General features: G+C 40.1%; 1 protein-coding gene across 1 annotated transcript in view; it reads left to right on the forward strand.

Annotated features, from left to right (window-relative positions):
* TBC1D9 (TBC1 domain family member 9) overlaps window positions 1-21,751 on the forward strand; it is a 70,182-nt gene extending 48,431 nt beyond the window's left edge. The window contains exons 11-21 of the mRNA XM_006121624.4: window positions 1,748-1,865; window positions 2,881-3,166; window positions 5,354-5,483; window positions 8,908-9,006; window positions 9,127-9,195; window positions 11,256-11,496; window positions 13,140-13,205; window positions 15,873-15,959; window positions 17,734-17,808; window positions 17,939-18,039; window positions 20,127-21,751. Coding sequence (XP_006121686.1) covers window positions 1,748-1,865; window positions 2,881-3,166; window positions 5,354-5,483; window positions 8,908-9,006; window positions 9,127-9,195; window positions 11,256-11,496; window positions 13,140-13,205; window positions 15,873-15,959; window positions 17,734-17,808; window positions 17,939-18,039; window positions 20,127-20,834 — 1,980 coding nt within the window. The 3' untranslated portion in view covers window positions 20,835-21,751. The remainder of the gene's footprint in view (window positions 1-1,747; window positions 1,866-2,880; window positions 3,167-5,353; window positions 5,484-8,907; window positions 9,007-9,126; window positions 9,196-11,255; window positions 11,497-13,139; window positions 13,206-15,872; window positions 15,960-17,733; window positions 17,809-17,938; window positions 18,040-20,126) is intronic.
* Window positions 21,752-22,121: the final 370 nt, after the last annotated feature.

Consider the following 22,121-nt stretch of genomic DNA (forward strand, 5'->3'; position numbering starts at 1 on the left):
GGGAGATTCAAAAGGGCGAGAGCCACAGCCGGGGGGGGGGGGGGGGGGAGGGGCTCTAGAAGTTGGAAGGAGGCCAGACCCCTGCCAGGAGCGCGGAACGGGAGAGAACTGCTGCACACGGACCCCCGCCAGAGGAAGGGACTCAGGGGGAGTCTATCCCCCAGCTGGGGAATCCACGGGGATTGAGCCAGGAAGAAGAGACCCAGGGCAGGGCCGCGGACCCCACGAGTGGAGGGTTTGGGGAACCCGACCCCCTCCACTGTCAAGGGACAGACGTCCCTGTCTTAGGGCCCTGGGTCGGGGCTCGGAGTGTGGGAGGGCCCGAGCCCCCTTCCCGGCCCCCTCAGGCCCGTTTGAGTCCGGGAGCGCCGGAGCTTTAAGTCTCGGACCGCGGTCAGGCGGTCGGTCACAAGACGAGTACGCCCCTAGCGGGACGTGGGCTTACCCGAACTCGGGGTGGCCCTAGGGGACTTGATAACAGGGGAGTTAAAATGTAATGAAATAACTTTGTCCCAAAAGAACACATGGTTAGTCTCAGTAAACAAGCTAGTTCTGTCTCTGTCCACTATCTCAATCAGATCTCCCATTAAGTCAGGGTTTAAAATAACCAATCCGTTCCTTAAGAACCAAACTCTAATATGCAAATATTACCAAGGTAAGTCACTTCTTCAGGCCTGCTGTCCTTGATAAAGGCGTTAGGCAAACACTTGAAAATGACTGAGACCAAACAAACATAGGGCAACTTTGTGTCAGCCATGTATGTTTATGTAGGATGGAGGAAATGGGTCACACGGAACCTTGGTCCGCATTTTCTCCTTTCCATAGACTGAGACTGGGCACACTAAAGCTACATCTGCACTGCACAGTTATTTCAGAATAAGCTATTCCAGAATAGTTATTCCAAAGAAGCTTATTTTGAAATAGAACATCTACACTGCAAGGAAGCCTCAAAATTAGTCCAAGGCAGGATTCCCTAATGTAGATGTGCTATCTCGATTTGGAGCCCCAGGAGGAATAACGTAGAATGGCCCTGGTGAGGGGCTATTTCAGAATAGCAGAATTTGAGCACCTTCACGTGACTTATTTCGAGAGAGCTGTTTTGGAATAGGTGTTGTTCTTCGTAGAATGAGGTTAACAGTTGGAATAAGATGTCCGTTATTTTGAAATAACGGCCATTAGTCCAAAATAACTTTGCTGTATAGACACACCCTTACAGCCCTTCTGTTTTATTGTTCTCAAGATGTAAACATTTGCCTCACCAGTGGAGGGCATGATCTCCGTAGGGTTTTGGCTTTTGTTTTGCACTGGCAGAAAGCCTGGGTATGCAGACTGTGCCCTTGCAAAGAATAGTGTAGAATCTGCACTCCCCAGAGCTCCACGGGGCATTATGGATGAATCTGTCACAATTCCCTCAGCAGCTCCCTTGGAGAGACTGGGCATCCCTCAGACAGCTGAGAGCCATGGTTGAGCCCTTGAAGAATAAATAAGATGATTATGCAAAGGAGAAAATAAAAAGCTTTGGATGTTGTTACAAATGAGAGGCATTAGGAAAACATTGTCCACTGTATTTACATTCAGCAATCCACATTCTTTTTGTAACAGAACATAATTTTTAAGTGAAATTTCTTCAGTGTAGATCCATGGCTAATTTCTGATGTAGGATAAATTCTTCTGTTAGTCTTTATAGTACTAGGTATGACGAGAATTTAGAAATGACATCTAGTGATTTATTTTTTCATTCTTGTAGGCCATGAACATTGTCACTTCAGTGCTACTTCTGTATGCAAAAGAGGAGGAAGCTTTTTGGCTGCTTGTGGCTTTGTGTGAACGCATGCTGCCAGACTACTATAATACAAGAGTTGTTGGTATGTTAAGGGTTTTTTCCCCTAAAAATACTTAAATGTCCATATGTACATTCCTATTAATATTTTTATGTTGTAATAAAATAATCATATAGTCAGCTTTGATGGTGTATGAAAAGTTGCAAACAGGAGAGGACAAAATAGCTGTATTAGAAGTCTGAAAGCAGCTAACTACATAGATATTCTGGTGAGTGTTAGTTCTTCACCTGCTTGAGGTAAACCAGAATTCTGCAATGGACGCAATGTTTAGGTTAAAGAGATCAGAAAGAGATGAGAGGCTAGAATTTTAAATGTAGAAAACAGTGGTGGTTATATAATTACCAAATGAACGTTGGTGAGGGGCAGGGTTGGGCAGTTTACAAGAGAAGGTTGAAGTACCGTTCACCTCTAGGTTGTTGGTGCAAAAGGACAGTAATAACTGAAAGCCTTTTCTATCTAATGCCTAGCTGTTGGCTTGCATGAAATGATTGAAAGCATCAATTCCACTTCCATCACAGAAATCACTGTTACTTATCCTTGCTAGCAAGGGCAATGATTAAACTTATCCACTCAGTCCTGGAAGTAGTCCAAGTAGTTGTGTGCATGTTCAGTGGGAGCTTACTGTGCTTCCACAGACAACTAAATTGCTTATAAAATTTGCTTTTAAAATTTAAAAAAAAAAAACATAACTCATTCTTCTCCTCCTCTTCCTCCCCCCGTATTGCCTCTCCCAATATCACTCTTATAATGCCAACAAGTAGAATCCCACTATTAAATGGTGAGTGCCTGGACCTGCAGGTGCCAAAGGACAGGTCTCAGAACAAGAAAAAAGTTTGCTTTTTCTAGGTTCTATGTTTATTACACATTTGTTTTCTGTATAATAGTGCTTTGATTTGTGTGTGTGTATCACAGTTTAATAACAGGGAAGAATCTATCATTTTTCTGGTGAGGAAAGGTATATAAGCATCTTGAGAAATGTTCTTGTAATGTTTTCCCCGATGGGTATTCATGTGTTCTCAATGTTACTTATTTCCAACAGGAGCGCTGGTGGATCAGGGTGTTTTTGAAGAGCTGGCCCGAGACTATGTTCCACAGCTTTATGACTGCATGCAGGACTTGGGTGTTATCTCTACTATCTCATTGTCCTGGTTCCTCACGCTTTTCCTTAGCGTAATGCCATTTGAAAGCGCTGTGGTGGTTGTGGATTGTTTCTTCTATGAAGGAATAAAGGTGATATTCCAGTTAGCTCTTGCTGTCCTGGATGCTAATGTGGACAAGCTGCTGAACTGTAAAGATGATGGAGAAGCAATGACTGTCCTGGGAAGGTATTTATTGAACAAAACAAAAGCTGTGCTTCCCCTTTTATTGTATTTTTTTCCGCCTGAAACCGGATGTAGTGCATGAAATATTTAACTTGCATCATCACCCCCATGGTAAATCTTTTAGATGCTTGCAGTCCTTTTTGTCTGTAACAGCTTCTATATGTGCCTGAGTCAAAAAAGGCCTTTCACGTATTATGCATGACCACACTTACTTGTCTTGTCCCTGTAGTCCTCTAAAAAGTAGTAGGGATGTCAACATGTAGGAAACTACATGTGTGACCGATAAGCCTAGGCAACTACACGCACATAATCCTGATGACTACAAGCACTCCTCTTCCCTTTGCTGCCTCTATGTCAGAGACAACCAAAGGGGGAGAGACCTGGTGCCTGTAAGGCTCTGTGCCGCCTGACTCCTACTACATTTAAACTGCAGAGCTGTAGCAGAGGTAGTCAATGCAGCAGACTCATCGCTTAGTCAATACAAATTGCGTTGACCATACGATTAGTCAGTTACCCACGTCTTAACATCCTTATCTAACGTCACTAAAAAGTAGATCAACCTAGCTGCATCACTCAGGGTATGTCTACACAGCAAACTTATTTTTATCCTGAAATAGCTAACCCATGTCATTTGAATACGTCCATTATTTTGAAATATAGCAGACACACTGTTTCACCATCCCTGTAAACCTTAGTGTACAAGGAGTAAGGGATGGCTTGAAATAGTGCTGTATTTTGAAACTTGGCGCTGTGTAGACAGCGCTAAATGATGAAATAGACTTGAAATAGAGCGCAAATTGCGTAGCTTATTTCTAGTTTCGGGTGCTGTGTAGACTCACCCTCAGGGTTGTGAAAAATTTTGCACCCTGTGTGATGTATTCAGGCTGACCTAACTCCCACTGTAGACTCCACTAGATCAACAAAAGGATTCTTCTGTCAATCTCACTACTGCTTCTTGGAGATACGGATTAACTAATTTGACAGAAAAAAATCTTTCTTTGATGTAGGATACATCCATATGACAGAACTACAACAGAACACCTGCAGCATTGAACCTGTGCCACTGTAGTATGCTCATATTCCAAGGGGCACAGAGTTTCAGAATATGACAGTGTCTTTAAAAACCTACATAGGTAAAGCAATCAGGAGTCTTATCCTCAGTTATACACAACTGCTCCTATTAGCCAGGCTCAAACAAAACTTATTTTTTCTTTCTAATTTCTAGAATATCAGCATGAACTTGGCTTATAGGGAAATTCAGTAGATCTTGAGTAAATATCTGGAATTTGTTATTTCCCTGTCTTCCTGTTAACTTTTAAGTGCAGTTGAGAAAAATACTTGAATTCAAAGGGCAATTATGGTTGGAAATAGACTTAAAACTCAATATATCTAGAAAGGCTGATGAAGGGATAAAAATGCTTAGGAAGATTAGTAGACCTGGAGAAGTCATTCATTCTGAACTAAGACGGCTTTATGTAACCTTGAATGATACGTTTGAGTTCCTGAGATTTTGTGTTAATTTAGATTTCAAAGTACTGCTGAATCAGGTTCTTTGCTTTTTTTTTTTTAAGTGAGGCTCAAGGCAGTTTGTAGCCCAGTATGAGTGATGGTGTAATTTGTGTGTGGGTTTTGTAATTTATTTTATTTATTTTAAGACCTGGTCATCTCATCTCTGTACTCAGAACTAAACCTCAATCTCTGGTGAGGAGTTATTAAAGGAGCTTTTCTGTGGCTGCAAGATAATTTACAGCAGCAACACTAGCAGGAAATATAAGCACTGGGGACTTTTTACAGCTGGGTTTTGGGGGATGAGAACAGCAGAGGTATTGAGAATAAAGTACACCATCCCCTATTCCAGCAGGAATGAGGTGGATAGTGCCCTACACATCTTCATTGGTGAAAGACCACTCACATTAAATATTTCAAGAATCTATTTAGAGACCCTTGCAAATCATGGACAACTTACTGAGATCAGATGTTTTATATACATTTCTCAATAAAAGTGGTTTAGGTAAATTTACAAATTGGCAAAATAAGTATTTTTGTCCAAATCATAGCATATTCTAGTAGAGAGAGGTTTGATCATACTTATGTAAAATCAGTCCCTATATTACCCTGATGCTATTGAGACTCAGAAAAAATGTGTCCTGCATCCCAGTTTTTCTCATTTAGGTTTTTTCTTCTAATCAGGTATTTGGACAGTATAACTAATAAAGACAGTACTTTGCCACCGATCCCTCACCTTCATTCACTACTCAGCGATGATGTAGAGCCTTATCCTGAAGTGGATATCTTCAGACTCATCAGAACTTCCTATGAGGTAACAGGATTTTGACTAAAGCTGGCTTGAGGCCAACAATTCTATTTCATGAAGGATCGGGAGATACTTAAATTTGGTTTATTTTGAACGAGCGCAAAACCTGAAAATTTCAAAGTTATCCAAAGGAGAATTCTGTATATTTTTTTTCTTTTGGATCAGTCAGATTGTTTCATTTTGATGCAGAGGTAAAAGTAAATGAGTGCACTTAGGTGCGCAGCTCCGGCAAGAGTACCCCCCCCCCAGTGATGTAAGAATACAAGCTGAATGATAAGGGGAAGACATTTATATAAAGCTGCTATTCCATTTTGCCTTGTTCTGAATCCTGCACCATTTAAGAAAGCTTCTGTGGCTTGATTGTATTTGGATTAATAAAGTTGCCTCATGCAGAGCCACAATCTGTCTTTTGTGGGCATATGTAGTACAAAAGTTTGTAGCTCTTTCTAGTTGAAAAGGAACTTACAGAAACCAGGCCAAATGTATCCCTGAGGTCATTGGAATTATACCAGAGATAAATGTCCATCATTTTTACTAGTACTCTATTTGAAATTAGGCTGTAAAATCAGTTTCAGTTAAGGATGCTAAAGACTAGTCGACTATCCGATAAGCATTTGCTTATCAGTTTTTTGACTTGTCAACTAGTCTATAGGCACTTCCACATTCCTGCTGACTCCGGGATGGGCTGCACGTGGGTGCTTGATTTGAAATGCACAAGAATCCCCCACTGGGGACTCTTGTGCATTTCAAAGCCATGGAGCCTGGGATCAGTGGGGGAGTCCACCACTGACCCCAGGCTCCCCGCAGCTGCCCCTTTGAATCAGGCAGATTAGTGGTTCGCGGCTGTCTCTTTAAAACACGCATCTGCCCGATTCAAACAAGCAGCTGCGGGGAAGCCTGGGGTCATCCCACGGCATTTCCCAGAACCCTGCATTCTGGGGAAATGCCACTGGGAGCCTGGGATCAACTGGGGAGTCTCCTGCTGATCCCAGGCTCCATGGCTTTGAAATGCACAAGAGCCCCCATGTGGGGACTCTTGTGCATTTCAAAAAAGGCACCCATGTGCAGTCTGGAGTCAGCAGGACTTCCTGCTAGCCCTGGGCTGTAAGCGCAGTTCATCATGCCTCCTTTGAAATGTACAAGAGCCTCAGCAGAATGTACATTTTAAAAGAGGAATGCGGAAGTGCCTATTGGCTAGTCGATGGAAATTCCATCGACTAGTCGACTGGTAAATTAACCGAATTTTAACTTCCTTAGTTTCAGTATGTATGCATCGGTGGTGTATTTTCCTAGTATTAAACTGCTAAAATTGTCAAGAGATAATGAGGGCCCTGTCTTATTCAGTGACATTTATGTTTCTGCCTCTTAGTTTTTTGTACCCAATTGACCTTGGTATACCCATAAAAGAGACAAATTTGTTGAAAATATCAAGACATTTCCAGCTGCCATTGAGCTAACATTTATTTTCTATATTTTTAGTATTTAACTTGTCAGAGGCAGAAGGGTAACAATGTCACACTTGTCACCCTTCATTAAAAGCTGTATAAAAATAGCAAGATGTGCAATGAAAGGTGACTGTTTTTCTTGTAAAGTAAGAGGTATAATATGCTTTTTGTTCCAGAAGGAAGGCAAGCTCTATCTGACCAACTATCCCATGACACTTGCCTTGGGGGAAGGGAGGAGGAATTGATGAATCTGAGAACTCTGAGGGCATACTATTAAAGGAAGCATAATATTTAGCTTCTTACCACACTGTGCTGTGATCCTATCCAGTCTCCTAAGCTAAGGAGGGTTGAACACTTGATGAGAAACCTCTAGTGAAAAATTCAGGTGCTGCAGAAAATAGAGCTGGCAGGTCAGTAGGTAGAACTCTTTCCAGTCAGTGTTGAACCAATGCCCAAGCATAGTGTATGAGGCAGGAGTAGAACATTGTATATGAGGAGTTTTTGCGGGGGGCAGGAGGTGGTAGGTGGCTGCTTTTTATTTTAACAGAGGGACTTTTCACTTAACATATCACCACATGCATTTTATTTTGCCATTGATTTTTTTTTGTTTCTATTAAAGATATTTTGCATCTTACTTTATCTGATCCTGTAATAGTCACAATCCACAGTGTTTGGTATTGCTCTGTATATATCTTATTATTATAAAAGTGATTTGTAATCCCATAAACTTGTTACACAATTAAAGCACTGGATAGCATTTCCAAAATGGCCTGAAGTTTTCAAAAGTGACTAGAACTACCTGTGAACAGAGGCTGCTCCGGCATCCCACCTGCCTCCCCTCCCCTCTTCCCCTGTACTGCTGTTTCTGAAACCGAGACAACAGTGTGAAAAGACAGGCCGCTCCACCTGAGCACCAGCTCCCGCTCCCCCAGCCCGCTGCCTCTGTGGGGAAGGATACATGTAGTCATTTGGATTAACCGATTAGCCTAGGTTTATCAGTTAATCGTTTAAATCGTTATATGCTAACATCCCTAGAATGTATTAACCGATTCTGATGTACTTAAGTGGACACACCTCATTTTCTCACTTTGGAATGCACATCACAGACTATTGCACTGGCAGCAGCTGACTCCTTCATGATGTTAATATGTGGCAACCTACTTGCCGGGCTTTATTTCTTTTTTTTAAAAGCTGGCCTAGGTTTCTTCTAAGGGCATATTACAGAGATAATGAGCAGTCCTGTAGCACCTTAGAGACTAACAAATATATCGTCATGAGCTTTTATGGGTAAATACCACTTCATCAGATGAGGTGGAGCAGAAATTACAGAACCCAGAGTGTATATATAAACAGCAAAAACAGTTGTCTGTCAATTGTAGGACCAGTGTTCATGACACTAATTGGGTCAGGCTGGATATGTCCCATTCAAAACTTTTGATGTGCAAACATGAATATCGAAGACATGAGAAATTGCCTTTGTAGTGAATGTCTTTGAATAAAGTTACTAACTGGTTAACACGCTACAAAGACAATTTCCCAAGCCTTTGATATTCACATTTATACATCAAAAGCTATGAATGGGACACATCCAGCTGTAACAACGTTGTTTTAGAGGAAACTGAAAGAAATCCTGTATTAATAGCTGTGGAATAAACTGCCTGTCTGGGAAGTTTTCTTCCAAAGTGAATTCTTAACTAATGGTCATTACACCCTAAAACTTAAGGTTTCATATCACTTCTGAAATACTTTGTAGACAAATTTAAATGAAATAATGGAAGAAGAGAAATCAAGAATTCCTGTAAACTCAGTTGTTTGCAAGTCATATGTTTAGACAAATGTTTTTAAGGTCCCACAATGTTTGTCCATGATACTCCTCTTATATCGTTTCTAAACACATACAGAATGAATTTTAATGATAAAAAGAAAACAAAGTATTCCAAGTACTAATGCACAATTGAAAAGATCAATTTTGTCCTCCTTTTTAGAAATTTGGAAGCATACGAGCAGATCTGATTGAACAGATGAGATTTAAACAAAGATTGAAGGTGATCCAGACTCTTGAAGACACCACTAAGCGCAATGTGGTAGGTCCTTAGGAAAACAGTCTTGCTCAGATTTAGATTAATTAATTTCTGAAATAAAAATTATCTTTCAAGTGCCACATATACAGGAAGCTTTTAATTGTTAATGTTACGTTTCTAAAGGTGCGAACCATTGTGACTGAGACTTCTTTTACAATTGATGAACTGGAGGAACTCTATGCTCTTTTCAAGGTAAAGATGTAGTCAAGATAAGATCACATTAACTCAAGAAAATTAGACATTGGATTATGAAAACTGCTGTATGCTAATGAAATAATCTGAATTTGTGAGTTGTTCATTGTTGTCTTGGCCCTGAAACAAACTGGAATTTGCAACTAGATATAATTTAAAATACAAAAGAAACATTTTAAAAATTGAAGAATAATTATTTCCTAACTGATTTGGTTAGGAAAGTTGAGAATCCCTTAGTAGAAAAGTAAGTAAAAGACAGACCTCCTGAGCCATGCTTTCAGCTAGCTTCCAAAAACGTGTCTATCTGCCTGATTTGTGGCCCCCAAAAAATCTTCCTTATGTTAAATTTTGAATAGCACGTAACTTTGTCACATGATACTTGCTACCTGCTACAATTGATGGTTTTAGTTTAAACCAGTGCTTTTTTTTTGTGACGGTGCGCCCTGGAACGGCGTACTGACACCTATTTTCCCATCTTACTTGAATTGAATGGGATTTCCTGCTTCCTGGGGCGGCTTGGCTCCTAACAAAAGCGTGCCTAGGACACACGGCTCTTCATGGGGCCGCAACCACATTTTGGACCCCAGCGCAGCTTTTTTGGGGGGGGAGGGGAACCTCAACAACTTTGAGCCTGGCTCAACCACAAAAAAAGCACTGGTTTAAACTGAAACTTCTGTAGTTTAAATTACCTATTAAAACACTTTATTTCAAGAGAGCTTCTGGACAGATAAGTAAAAGCTGGGGAGAAGAACAGAGACATAGATTTCAAAGCCAGAAGGGACCCTTATGATCTAATCTGACCTTTTACATACCACAGACCATAGAATTTCACCTAGTAATTTGGCACCAGTCAATAAAATCTGGTTAAACTATAGTGTATCCTTTTAGAAAGACATTCTGTCTTGATCTACAGATTTCAAGTGAGGGAGAAACCACATCAGGATGTATGTTGTTTCAGCTCTTAATTATCCTCATGGTTAAAATGCCTTACCCATACTTGGTCCCTGAGGGTGTGTCTAGACTACATGCCTCCGTAGACGGAGGCATGTAGATTAGCCAGATCGGCAGAGGGAAATGAAGCCGCGATTAAAATAATCGTGGCTTCATTTAAATTTAAATGGCTGCCCCGCTCTGCCGATCAGCTGTTTATCGGCAGGTCGGGGCAGTCTGGACGCGACGCGCCGACAAAGAAGCCTTTCTTGATCGGCACAGGTATGCCTCGTGAAAACAGGTTTACCTGTGCCAATCAAGAAAGGCTTCTTTGTCGGCGCGTCGCGTCCAGACTGCCCCGATCTGCCGACAAACAGCTGATCGGCAGAGCGGGGCAGCCATTTAAATTTAAATGAAGCCGCGATTATTTTAATCGCGGCTTCATTTCCCTCTGCCGATCTGGCTAATCTACATGCCTCCGTCGACGGAGGCATGTAGTTTAGACGTACCCTGAGTGACACACACTGCAGTAGGTTTTCTTCTTTTGATTGGTCAGGATTGAGTTTCTTGAATATTCTGGTAAAAATAGTGTTTTTCTCTTTTGAATCGCCTGTAGTTAGTCTGCATATTTACTACAGTCCCAGCCCTGCAGTATGATTCTCTAGAGTACATCTGAATAAACTCAGTACTATGAAATTGGGGGAGACTGAAAGAATAAAGGAGTCCAGGATTACACTATAGGAGCAGGGCCTATTTCCTTGCTTCTCAGTTCAGAAGCCCTTAGTCAGCCACTCCGATCTTGAAATAAAACAGAGCTATGGGGCAGAAAAAAAGGTTGACTGTATTACATCTGTGTGTATATATTTGAGTTGCATCTTTGTTTGTTTGTTTTTGGTCAAAACCTATATTACTATGCTTTTCTAGGGAGCAGAGCTGAATTCTTCTCTCCTTCATAAAGAAATTAAGACATTTTGCTGTATAAGATGAAGTCCTTGATTTATTTTTTTAGAAATGCCAGTACTAGACAGAAATGAATCTGCTAAACTCACATGATATTTTTTTAAAGTATTGCTATTGTTGAGCTGTTTACAGAAATGGTGGTAATCTTATGGCATTTGCCTTCTGTTCAGGCAGAACATCTGACTAGCTGCTACTGGGGCGGGAACAGCAATGCTTTTGACCGTCATGACCCCAGCCTGCCTTATCTGGAACAGTACCGTATTGATTTTGAGCAGTTCAAGGGGATGTTTGCTCTTCTCTTTCCTTGGGCATGTGGGACTCACTCAGATGTGTTAGCTGCACGCTTATTCAGACTGCTGGATGAAAACGGAGATTCTCTAATCAACTTCCGTGAATTTGTCTCTGGCCTAAGTAAGGAGAGTTTATAGACTAGTCATGAATTAATCTGAGCAGTACAGTCCATTACTCAGTTAGACAGTCTGTCTTAAGCACTGGTGTTGTTCTAACTCTGACTGCCACTAATTTGATATAGACACACGGGATTAGAGAGTTATAAACATTTAAAAGTATAGTTAGAGTGTTATAATATCACTCACATTGGTTTCCATAGAGAAAAAGGTTAAGGCTGGCTTGGTATTCTAGCTTAAAATCTTTTTGCATTTTTTATTTTATCCTTACAGTAGATTGCACTTGTTGATACTTGCCAAGAAATACTTGCTATTGAATTCTACTTAATGGCATTAGGTTTTCATAGTCAGCTATAATGTAAAATAAATCTCCACCTAACTTGTCAAGATGCATAATATAGAATATATGAATATTTTTCTAATAAAATGATTCCAACATCCAGGGAGCTGTTGTAGATTACTTGAATTTCATATTGCTCATTTTTCCACAAGCCAAATAACATTTGGATTGAGATTAATATAATAGCAGAAGAATAGTTTATCCCTCTTCAATCATTTTGTTTTCCTTGGTCTTTTCTATCAAATACCTAATGCAGCAGTTCTCAAACTGTGGGTTGTCAGGGCTGGCTTTAGACTTGCTGGGGCTTGGGGTCAGTGCTGAAGCCCAAGCTGGTCCCCGCACCCCTCTCTGTGGGGCTGAAGCAAAAGTTGAAGGTCGTGGAGCTCAGATTACAGGCCCCCCACCTGGGGCAGAAGCCTTTGGGCTTTGGGTTTCCCCCACATACCCTTGGGTGAGACTCAGGCTTTTCCCCTTTCCCCTGGGGATTGGGTAGTAATTTTCATTGTCAAAAGGGAGCTGTGGTGCAGTGAAGTTTGAGATCTGATCTAATTGAGCTAAGTCCCATGATGTCCTTCATATCACAGCTTATGTACTTGGGAATTACACAAAAAAGTTCTTTTTAAACAGAAAACCCTGCGGCCATCAGTGTACCAATGTGATGACTATTTTTGAGAGCTGCAAATTTAAACACACTTCTAGTAAAGAAGCGAGTTGGTATTTAAATAAAGAACTGAGAGGTCTGTGTTCTATTCCTCGTTCTGCCACAGACAAGATTTACTATGTGATGTTAAGCAAATCACTTAACTTATATATTTCCCTTTTCCTGTATAAAATGGGGTTACTTTCCTACCTCACAGGGTAGTTGAGGTTATTAATCCATAAACATTTGTAAATCTCTGAGAACTATTTTGATAAAACAGGGGTCTCAAACTCATAGCCAGGGGACCATCTGCAGCTCAAGCAGTTCCACAATCCAGCCACATACAGCTGTTGGCATGTGGGTCCCTGCAGCCCCGGGGGGTGTCCGTATCTTTTCTCTAAATCTGGGCCCTGCCCTGCCCTACCCTGCCCTCTTCCCCTTCCATCGCACTCCTTCCCTCAAGCCACGGGCCAGCAGGCGGGGCTAGGAGATGAGTTGGGGGGTGAGGGGAAGAAAAGGAAACATTCCTTTCCCCACAAGCCCTGCCAGAGGGGGTGCCCACTTGGAAGATTTGAGGACTTGCATTGGCCCTAAAGCAAAGTGAGTTTGAGGCCCCTGAGATAGAAGCTGCTAATATTACTAATATGTTCAATGCGCTATTGTTTAGGTGCAGCATGTCATGGAGATCTTACAGAGAAACTGAAGTTGCTCTATAAAATGCATGTTTTGCCTGGTGAGTAAAAGACATTTAAATTAGCTGATTTCTCATTTCTAATTTCAAAATAGAAAAATCGGAATATAGTTAATATTTCTCCAATTTCAAAAATCCATCTAATTTCCTAGCCCACAAATGGGAGAGTGAAATTTCCTTTAGAAACAGAAGCGTTTCTGTCCTCTGCTCACCATGAATCCAGGGGATCTTCAAGCACACTTCAATTTTCTTCTCTGTATGTTATAAATAAATCACTTTTATAGCCATTTACAGCTTTTCCCACGTGTCAGTAACTTCTTTTGTGCCCATCATATTGGGTAGTACAATCCCATCAATTCACTATGGATATCACATCAAAGAAACTAATCCTGTCTCCGGCCAGGTCAGCAAGGTATCCAAGCCTGTGCATAAGGTTAAGCATATGAGTGTCCCACTAGCTGTATGTAGTGAGAGCTATGCACATGCTTAAGGATCTTGCTAGAAATGCCTGAGAGCTAGAGTAGGGGTGGGGAATCTAAGGGGGGGGGGGGGGCTGAATGCGGTCCTTGTGTTGCTTGGTTTCCCACCCCAATCTAGAGGATACATAGAGAGCCCCTCACCTCTAATGTGTGTACTGCCTCTGAGGCAAGCTTGAATGAGGACACTCGTGAGTTGCTTAAATGATTTAGGATGCAATTTTATTGAATTACAAATCAAATAAAACTAGCCATAGGGTTGAAAGTCCTGGTAGCTCTGGAAAGGCACTTGGTTTGCCTGTCTAGCCTGTGAGGCCCTGCTTTGTTTTCAACAAGCAAAGAGTAAATTCTCTGCGCAGGAGTCAGAGATTTACAGCATAGAGTAAGAAAAGATTAGGGATGAAAAGCCAAGTAAGGCTTTGGGAGCATATAGGAAAGTCTTAATAAACAGCTGCTTACTAATCAGGAGAGGTGGGAGGAAAGGTAAATATTAAGGAAGATAGGTACCCATTTCTTGGGGCTGTAAGCTATGCCAGTTAAAAATCTCTGATGCACTAGAAGCATGAGTATAGGTCTAAAAGAATTTGTGGGTATAGGACTCACATTTTCATGTCACCTATCAATTTTCCCAATACACACATCATGCCTGAAGTAAGGGCAGGCAATCTGTCCCTGTGGCAGTAATATATATCTGCTGAAGACGGAACTATCCTCCATCCGAGTGATACATTGACAGGTATCTTGTGTGTCAGGAAGATACCTCACCCATCTCCCAACTGCTTTAGGGTTGAGAAGCTCATTTACACACATGCACATGACAAACCTTTGATACAGAAATAATTCCAGACACAAAACACAATTTAGGCAATGCCTTTTCACTAATGAGGAAAGCATTCAATTTTTCTCCCAGGAAGAACATAAAACAAGTTGAACTCTTCTAGTCCTGCACTCTCTGATCCAGCAACATTCATGGTCTGGCATGATTTTAGTGAGCCAGATGTCCACTTACCATGGGTGTGGCCAAATTTCCCATGGTCCCATAAAGTTTGTTTATAGCCCTCAGTCCTCTGTGTTCTGTGCTGTTATTTACCTCTAATTTACCCCTACGTAAATTCTGAGAGCCCAATAAGCAGTGAAAGTGCTGGTAATGCTGCTAGACAATACTGACTTTCTGTGGTCCAGCAAATTCTCTGGTTCATCACGGGTCAGGACCCAAGAATGCCAGACCAGAGGGATCCCACCTGTAGACTAAAAAATGGAATCCCATAAACATAACAGAGCTGCCACATTTCTGCTCTGCAGTGATAAGTAGAAAGATGGGGAAGTGAGGTGGGAGACAAGGAATCCATACCATTCTGAGCCACAGCGTAGTATTTGGTAATAGCTCTTTCATGACAGCATTGTAGGGTACATAGGAAGGACAAAGATCCCAAATGCTGGATCCGTGGGCGAAATTCCCCTCTCAGTGGGACAGTGAGCCACAGCAGCCAGTTGTGGGTTGAAGTACCTGCTCAGAGAAACTGCTCTGCAGCCTAAGAAAAAGGACAATTCCATCCCCTAAATCCATAGGGATCTCCTGTACAAGACTGAGTTACTTGCACTTTGCACAGAAGATGAGTGTTTTGAATTTGAGGGCACGTAGGTCTGAACTGTCCTAGAGACTGAGGCTAGTGATGCTTTTAATTTAGAGCATGTCTCTCCAAGGAGTGGCCAGTACCAGAACCTTCAGAAGAAGGTACAAGAAACCCATTTAGTGAAAAATTATCAAATACTCTGCCAGTGACAGTAACTTCTTCCTAACCACATTAGGTAGCAGTTAGCTTCTCCCTAAAGCTTGATGGTTTATATGCTTTTTGTATTATGCTATCTAAGGATACATCTACACTGCAAGGATAGCGACCTCACGCGTCTTTTGAATGTGCCCATTGTTGCGAAATATAGTGGACCTGCTATTTTAGCATCCCTGTAAATCTCCTTCCACGAGGGAGAAGAGATGTCTCAAAATAGTGTGTTATTTTGAAATTTGGCACTGTGTAGACATGCCAGATTTCGAAATAACCTATTTTGAAATAGAATCGAAATAAGATATGAGCTAAAGGTGCAGTGTAGACTCGCCCTAAGTGTGGATATCCTCTGTGTGGAACTGTGCTTCTGAAATGAAAAACTCTACATTGACACAAATGTACTTTGTTTCTCTAATTAAATGCAGTAAGTTCTTTCTTTCATCACACAGATCCATCCCCTGATCAAGAAGAGCCAGATTCTGCTTTTGAAGCAACTCAGTACTTTTTTGAAGACATCACACCAGAGTATACACATGGTAGGTGACTTTGCAAGACATTATCTTTCTTTTCTATGTTGGAGACCATGAATATCCTTAACACTAATATCCTTACTCTTAAAAGGCTATTTTTCTCATTGGATTAAAATGAAGAAATAAAATTGTAGGTAAAAAGAAATGTATATTATCTGTGTTTTCCATAAGACTTTCCTTTGATGCTGTAATGAAGTATTACTCTTGTAATCTTAATCATCTGTGTGTCACACATTCAACATGTATAACTTTGAGACGGACCAAAATGAGTATGATGGACAGCGAAGGGAGTAGAATCTTGTTTAAACGTGTTAGTAAGAAGTGACAAAAGTGGCCAACCAATTGGTGAATGTGACCAGTACTCTGAGAGAATAAGGAAGCTGCATCTGCTGAGAGAATATAATTTCTCCATGAAGAGCCTACACAAGGGCTTATTGGAAATAGTCATGAGCATAGAGCTTGTGCATCCATTGTGAGATGCAGAAGAGTTCTCACTGTCAGCCTACAGATCTTATTTCTTCAGTTCCAGAGGCTTTAGAACCCCTGCAATTGGAAAAGAGGGACTGAACCTGGAACAGCAGCTGCAGAAATTAGGACCTCCAAAATGTTCATTATATAGCATGTGCTCTTTAATCTACATGTGTCGTATATTTACTGATAAACCATTTTGGCAGTGTTTTAATGGGTCTTTAGATGCTTTGATTGGATATTTCAATGAAGCCAATAAGAGCAGACTTAGGCCAATGCTGAAGACTTTTAACAGATCATCCTTTTAAATTAAATATTTGACCCTTCTGCCTATAAAACAGCTCATAAAATGACTAGAAGTTGAAGCTAGACAAATTCATTTTTATTAAGAGCAACTAACTGTTAGAACAATTCACCAAAGGTTGTGGTGGATTCTATATCACTGACCATTTTAAATATCAATTTTAGCTGTTTTTCTAACAGATATGCTCTCGGAATTATTTTTGGGGAAATCCTGTGATTTATGTTGCACAGGAGGTCAGATTAGGTGAATACCATACCCTTGGAAACTGTGGAATATCATGTGCAGCCCTGTACAGCACTTAGATGAAGATAGCAGCTGTAATAAGAAAGTTCTAAAATAAACTTAATGTATTTCAATACATTTTGTAGTACAACAACCTTTGAAGTTTGAAGCTTCCTGTATCCCCATTAGGAAGAAGGGTTTCCAGTGGTTTCAAACTCCTGTTTCCAATCCTACAATGCTTGGAGATACTGGAAATTACACATGTCACTGTTTAATGACTGAGTATTGTCTCTCATGTACATTTGGCTTGTCTAATTTCTGGGAGAAGACTAAAACATTTTTTTCGGAAGGTTGTTTGAAACTATAGCTGATGATTGATTGGAATGTTAGAAGTATCATCCTGGGAGGTAGCTTAGTGGACAGAGTATAGGAGAAGCAATTAGATGTATACTGTAACTTAAATGTATCATATGGATATTATCATTGTAAGCAGGTGGTAGTAGTGGTGATATTTATTTGATGGAATCCTCAGACATGGCCCTGGGCATTGTATTGTACAAAAAGATGGACCTTGTACATTCCTTTATTTTATTTATGACATGGAAGTTGTAAGCAGATATAAAAATAAACAAAATATTGGTGATTGTCTTATTGTTCTTGACTATGCCCTCATAAGTGTAAAATTGTGCTTACTCTACTTTGTTTTACTCTGTAAACATGCATACAATAGACATGAGTATCTGAAACTACAATAAATCTCTTGATTTGTAATTACTTTTCCATTAGTTGTTGGCCTTGACTGCAGGAGCAAACAAGGGACAGATGATGGGTTTGTTACAGTGAACCTGAAACCAGACAAAGGTACATATGTTCTCAGTATATTTTGCTTGAAAAGTGGATTCTTTTTAAGAAAATAAAAAAAATGCTAATGCAGGACCTCCTGATGGACTTTGTCTTCCCCCTTTTTTTCTGGATAATTTTCTGGCCTTAGGTAAGAAGAACTCACAAGAGAATCGAAACTACCTGAGAATGTGGAGTCAAGAGAATAAATCTAAAGCAAAGAATGCAAAAGATTTACCCAAACTGAACCAGGTAAATTCGGTTGACATGTAGCTACAATAAAACCTGTGTTATCCAGCACGCTCGGGGATTAGGGCATTCCAATTATCTAAAAATTCCAGTTATCTGAGGGTCCCATCAACATAGGATAAACCAATGGACAATAATAGTAAAACTCAAGTTTTTAATATTTGTGGTTTTGTAGTATGAGGCAGTTGGTCTCACATTTCTATTTTGAGTTAAAGATTATTAGTACTTAAATAAAAAATTAAGGCAATGTGGTAAACCAAGCCAGGCCTGAGCGCCTGAAGATGTGACAGTATTGAGGCTGGGGGCAATGCTGGTTAACAAAGATTTCTGGTTAACAGAGTGCCAGATAACAAAGGTTTCACTGTATTTTTCATAAATGCTGGAAGTTTTGCCACATGCTGAAATAAAGCAAATGTTTGAGCAAATGTTAGTGTTCAAATAGCAGCATCATATGACAGTTGTTTTAAAAATATTGCAAATATTAGCATGGCTATTTTGCAGAATTTTGAGGAATAGAGGGAACAAAAGGTGCAGCTTGGTGATATTCAATATCAACCATTCAAACGTCCATTGGCAGTTAAATAGCATGGTATGAAGAGGGATAGAATTGCTGGGCCCCTGGGCAAGGTTGGGAAGTCAACTCCTTGCTCCCAGAAGAGGTGGGTCCTTTGGCAGAAGGAGTGGGGCTCAGGGCTAGCCTCTCCCTGCCAGTCCTTCAGTGCTGTCCGGAACGTACATGGGGCTCCAGTGGCATGGGGCTCCAGTGGCATTTTAAAGGTCCCAGAGCTGCAGCTGCCACAGTAGCAACAGTTGCCAGGAGTACTGGGCCCTTCTGAATTGTCAAGCCTCAGGACAACTGTCCTCTTTGCCCCTTCTTTTCCCCCCTCCATCTCTCTGATTTAGTCTGTGGTACCATTCATGTATGTCTGTGGAATTTTTTTAAATTATTCTTTAGAAGGAGAGTGAGTGCCAGTCTCAGAAACTCAACTAATGAATTTAGACTGTTGTCTAGGTTACACTCAAAAATTAAGTTGGCTTTTCTGCATTGCTCAGGTATATGAAAAATTCATGCCTTGAGTGGTGCAGTTAAAGTGACCTAATCCCCAGTGTAAGACGGCGCTTGGTCAATGGAAGAGGAGGACCACCTACACCAGTGGGGGAACCCCTTTTATCATCACAAGAAGTGTCTACGCTGAAGTGCTATAGGGCATATTTTCAGCTGTGCTGCTATAGGGTTTCATGTGTAGACATTCCTTTTTGAGCAGCTATTCCTTTCATAGTAGCCAGTGAAAGATTATTCCCTAAATTGTCCTGTGTTTTGTCCAATCCATGTTTAACGTTTTAAAGTGAGGAGGCTTCTTCTTTCCTTTTCCAACACAAATTCAATTTCTGAATGTTCAGTGAAATAGACATTGAATTGAATTACTTGAATAAATTAAAATGAAGAAACACTTCCTGTATCTTCAGAACAGACTATTGCAGTCAAAACTGGTTTAGCCCTTCAGCAGATTCTAGTGCCAGCTCCTTAGCCATGGACTTGCATCAGCTCAGTTGACTGGTTTCTTAATGTAGTATGTACATTTTAAAAATATAATGTTTTTATTTTTAATATTTATAATTATCTATATAGCCTCAAAGGTTCCTCTTCCACACCTTCAGTCGTGTAGGAAACCTGCTCCAATTTTAATTCTTTCCCTTATGACTCGGTGAGAACTAAGATTGGTGCCACTGTCCTTCTGGTTAGAAGGATAATGCTGAGCTATCAGAAGCACTAATCCTCCTCCACTGCCTCCTGAGTCTTAAGGCAGGGAAAATTGTATTAGCTTGGGAGGGGAAGAATAATTCAGTCCACCAATTAGATGGAAACGTATTAGACAAATATATGATTTCCTTGAATATTAGAAAATATTCTAAAGTATCCCTTCTGCTTCTAACTTTTACCTCACCATATACACTACTTAATCCCTTGTGTAATTTTTTAAGCTGATTTATACCCAAAGTTCTTTAAGCTGATTTATACCCAAATCTCAAAGGCTACATTTGCTGCCATTCCTTTAATTAATTTAATTGTCTTTTTCCTTTTCACTTAGGGGCAATTTATTGAACTGTGCAAGACAATGTATAACATGTTCAGTGAAGACCCCAATGAACAAGATCTATACCATGCCACTGCTGCTGTGACAAGTTTGCTTTTGGAGATTGGTGAGGTTGGTAAACTCTTTGCTGTTCAGCCCACAAAAGATACAGAAAGTAGCCACAACAATTGCAGCAAAGCTATCCAGAATGTGTTGCTTCAGAAGAAGGGGAGCCAGCAGTATGATCTTAACCAGCATGAATCTTTTCAAGCCAGCCTCATTGCTAATGACGAGGAGACAGTTGGTGCACAGATGGAAGACATTAAGCTTGAAGACTCTTCTCCCAGGGACAATGGAGCTTGTTCTTCCATGCTTATTTCTGATGATGATACTAAAGATGACAGCTCCATGTCCTCCTATTCAGTACTGAGTACAGGTTCACATGAGGAGGAAAAGCTCCACTGTGAAGACATAGGTGAAGATACAGTTTTGGTGCGAAGTAGCCACAACACTGCTCTGCCAAGAAGCACGAGCATTGACAGAGACTGGGCTATCACATTTGAGCAATTTTTAGCTTCTCTCTTGACAGAACCAGCGCTGGTGAGGTACTTTGACAAGCCTGTGTCCATGATGGCTAGGATTACTAATGCAAAGAACATACGGATGATGGGGAAGCCAATAACTTCCATAAGTGACTATGAGATCTCTACCATGTCAGGATGAAAAGGCAGTCGGGGGTCTCTCTTATTTTAGATTTTTTTATTGCATATTTATTAGTACCTGACAAGAGGTCCTGGTATTTTAAAACATGGTAGTTTTCACTAAAGTGAAAATGGTGGGGTACAGACATAACTCCCCTGAATTGTAATCACTTTTTGTGGGAAATGTTACAGGAATGCACATTTTATTCAACATACAGAAAAAATGCCGTTGTCAGTGAAATATATGTGTATTATTAACCTTGTTGTCAGTGTAAAAATGGTAAAGATTAGTTCTCAATTTGTAACTCTAAATGGAATGACAGATATTTATGAAACATTTTTAAAGCAGACCTATCAAAAAGGCCTGACAAGAAATGGGAGATCGCTAAAATTTTATAGGGGGCACTCAATTTGCATAGGGCCTCAAAGAAAAGTAAATGTCATAGAGCATCCCAGAGGGTGTCTCTTTTAAGAGGTTAATGGTTTTAATGAATGCTTTGATTTTGTGTTTCTAAATATATAAAACACATCCTCCAGAGAGATTTCCTGGGATCTGCCTTTCTTTGCCCAAGGAAGTTACAGACCGGTTTCTCAACAGATTGGTAGTCTCTCTTTTTAAAGTTGAAAAGATGTTTTTAAACAGTAAATATTAAAAAATACTTATATAGCTGGATCCGCAGCCTAGCTAATATTATTCTGCTCTCAAAACTAACCTTTACCACCAACCTATTAATATATCCTCAATAGTGTAAGAAATGAAAAATCTGTATTGCATATGTCTTCATTTACAACACTGGAAAGTAGAAATGTAAACTGAAAAAAAAAATCTGTAACTGAATGTTTAAAAGTCTTACTGAGAACACTGTCACTTTATATAAACTGAATATTATCCTGTATCCATTTACTGGTTCTGTTAAAATGAAAGCTGGAGCACCTGCACTTTGAATCCTTGCTTCTTTTATACAAATATTTAAGATGTTTTTAGTTATATTTTCTAATTCAAAGCTGCTTAGTTCAGGATCATTCCTACATGCCTAAATATTATTTGCTCTCTTCAAAATACTTTCATCACAAACAGTTGAGTTTTTTATACTGCTGTACATTATGTTCATGTAACTGTTCCATATTTTTTTACACAAAGCTGCTGTTTAATTTTTTTAGTTTTAAAAGAAACATTTTAAAACAATCAGATGTGGTTTTTAACCACTAATAGGGTAAATGTGAACAAATAAAATACCTTCAAAAAGAATGTTTTTTTTAAAATATTAAACCTGTGCTATGGAAAATTAGGTGATTGTATTTTGCATAA

The sequence above is a fragment of the Pelodiscus sinensis genome, chromosome 5, assembly GCF_049634645.1.
Source record: "Pelodiscus sinensis isolate JC-2024 chromosome 5, ASM4963464v1, whole genome shotgun sequence".
NCBI lineage: Eukaryota > Metazoa > Chordata > Testudines > Trionychidae > Pelodiscus > Pelodiscus sinensis.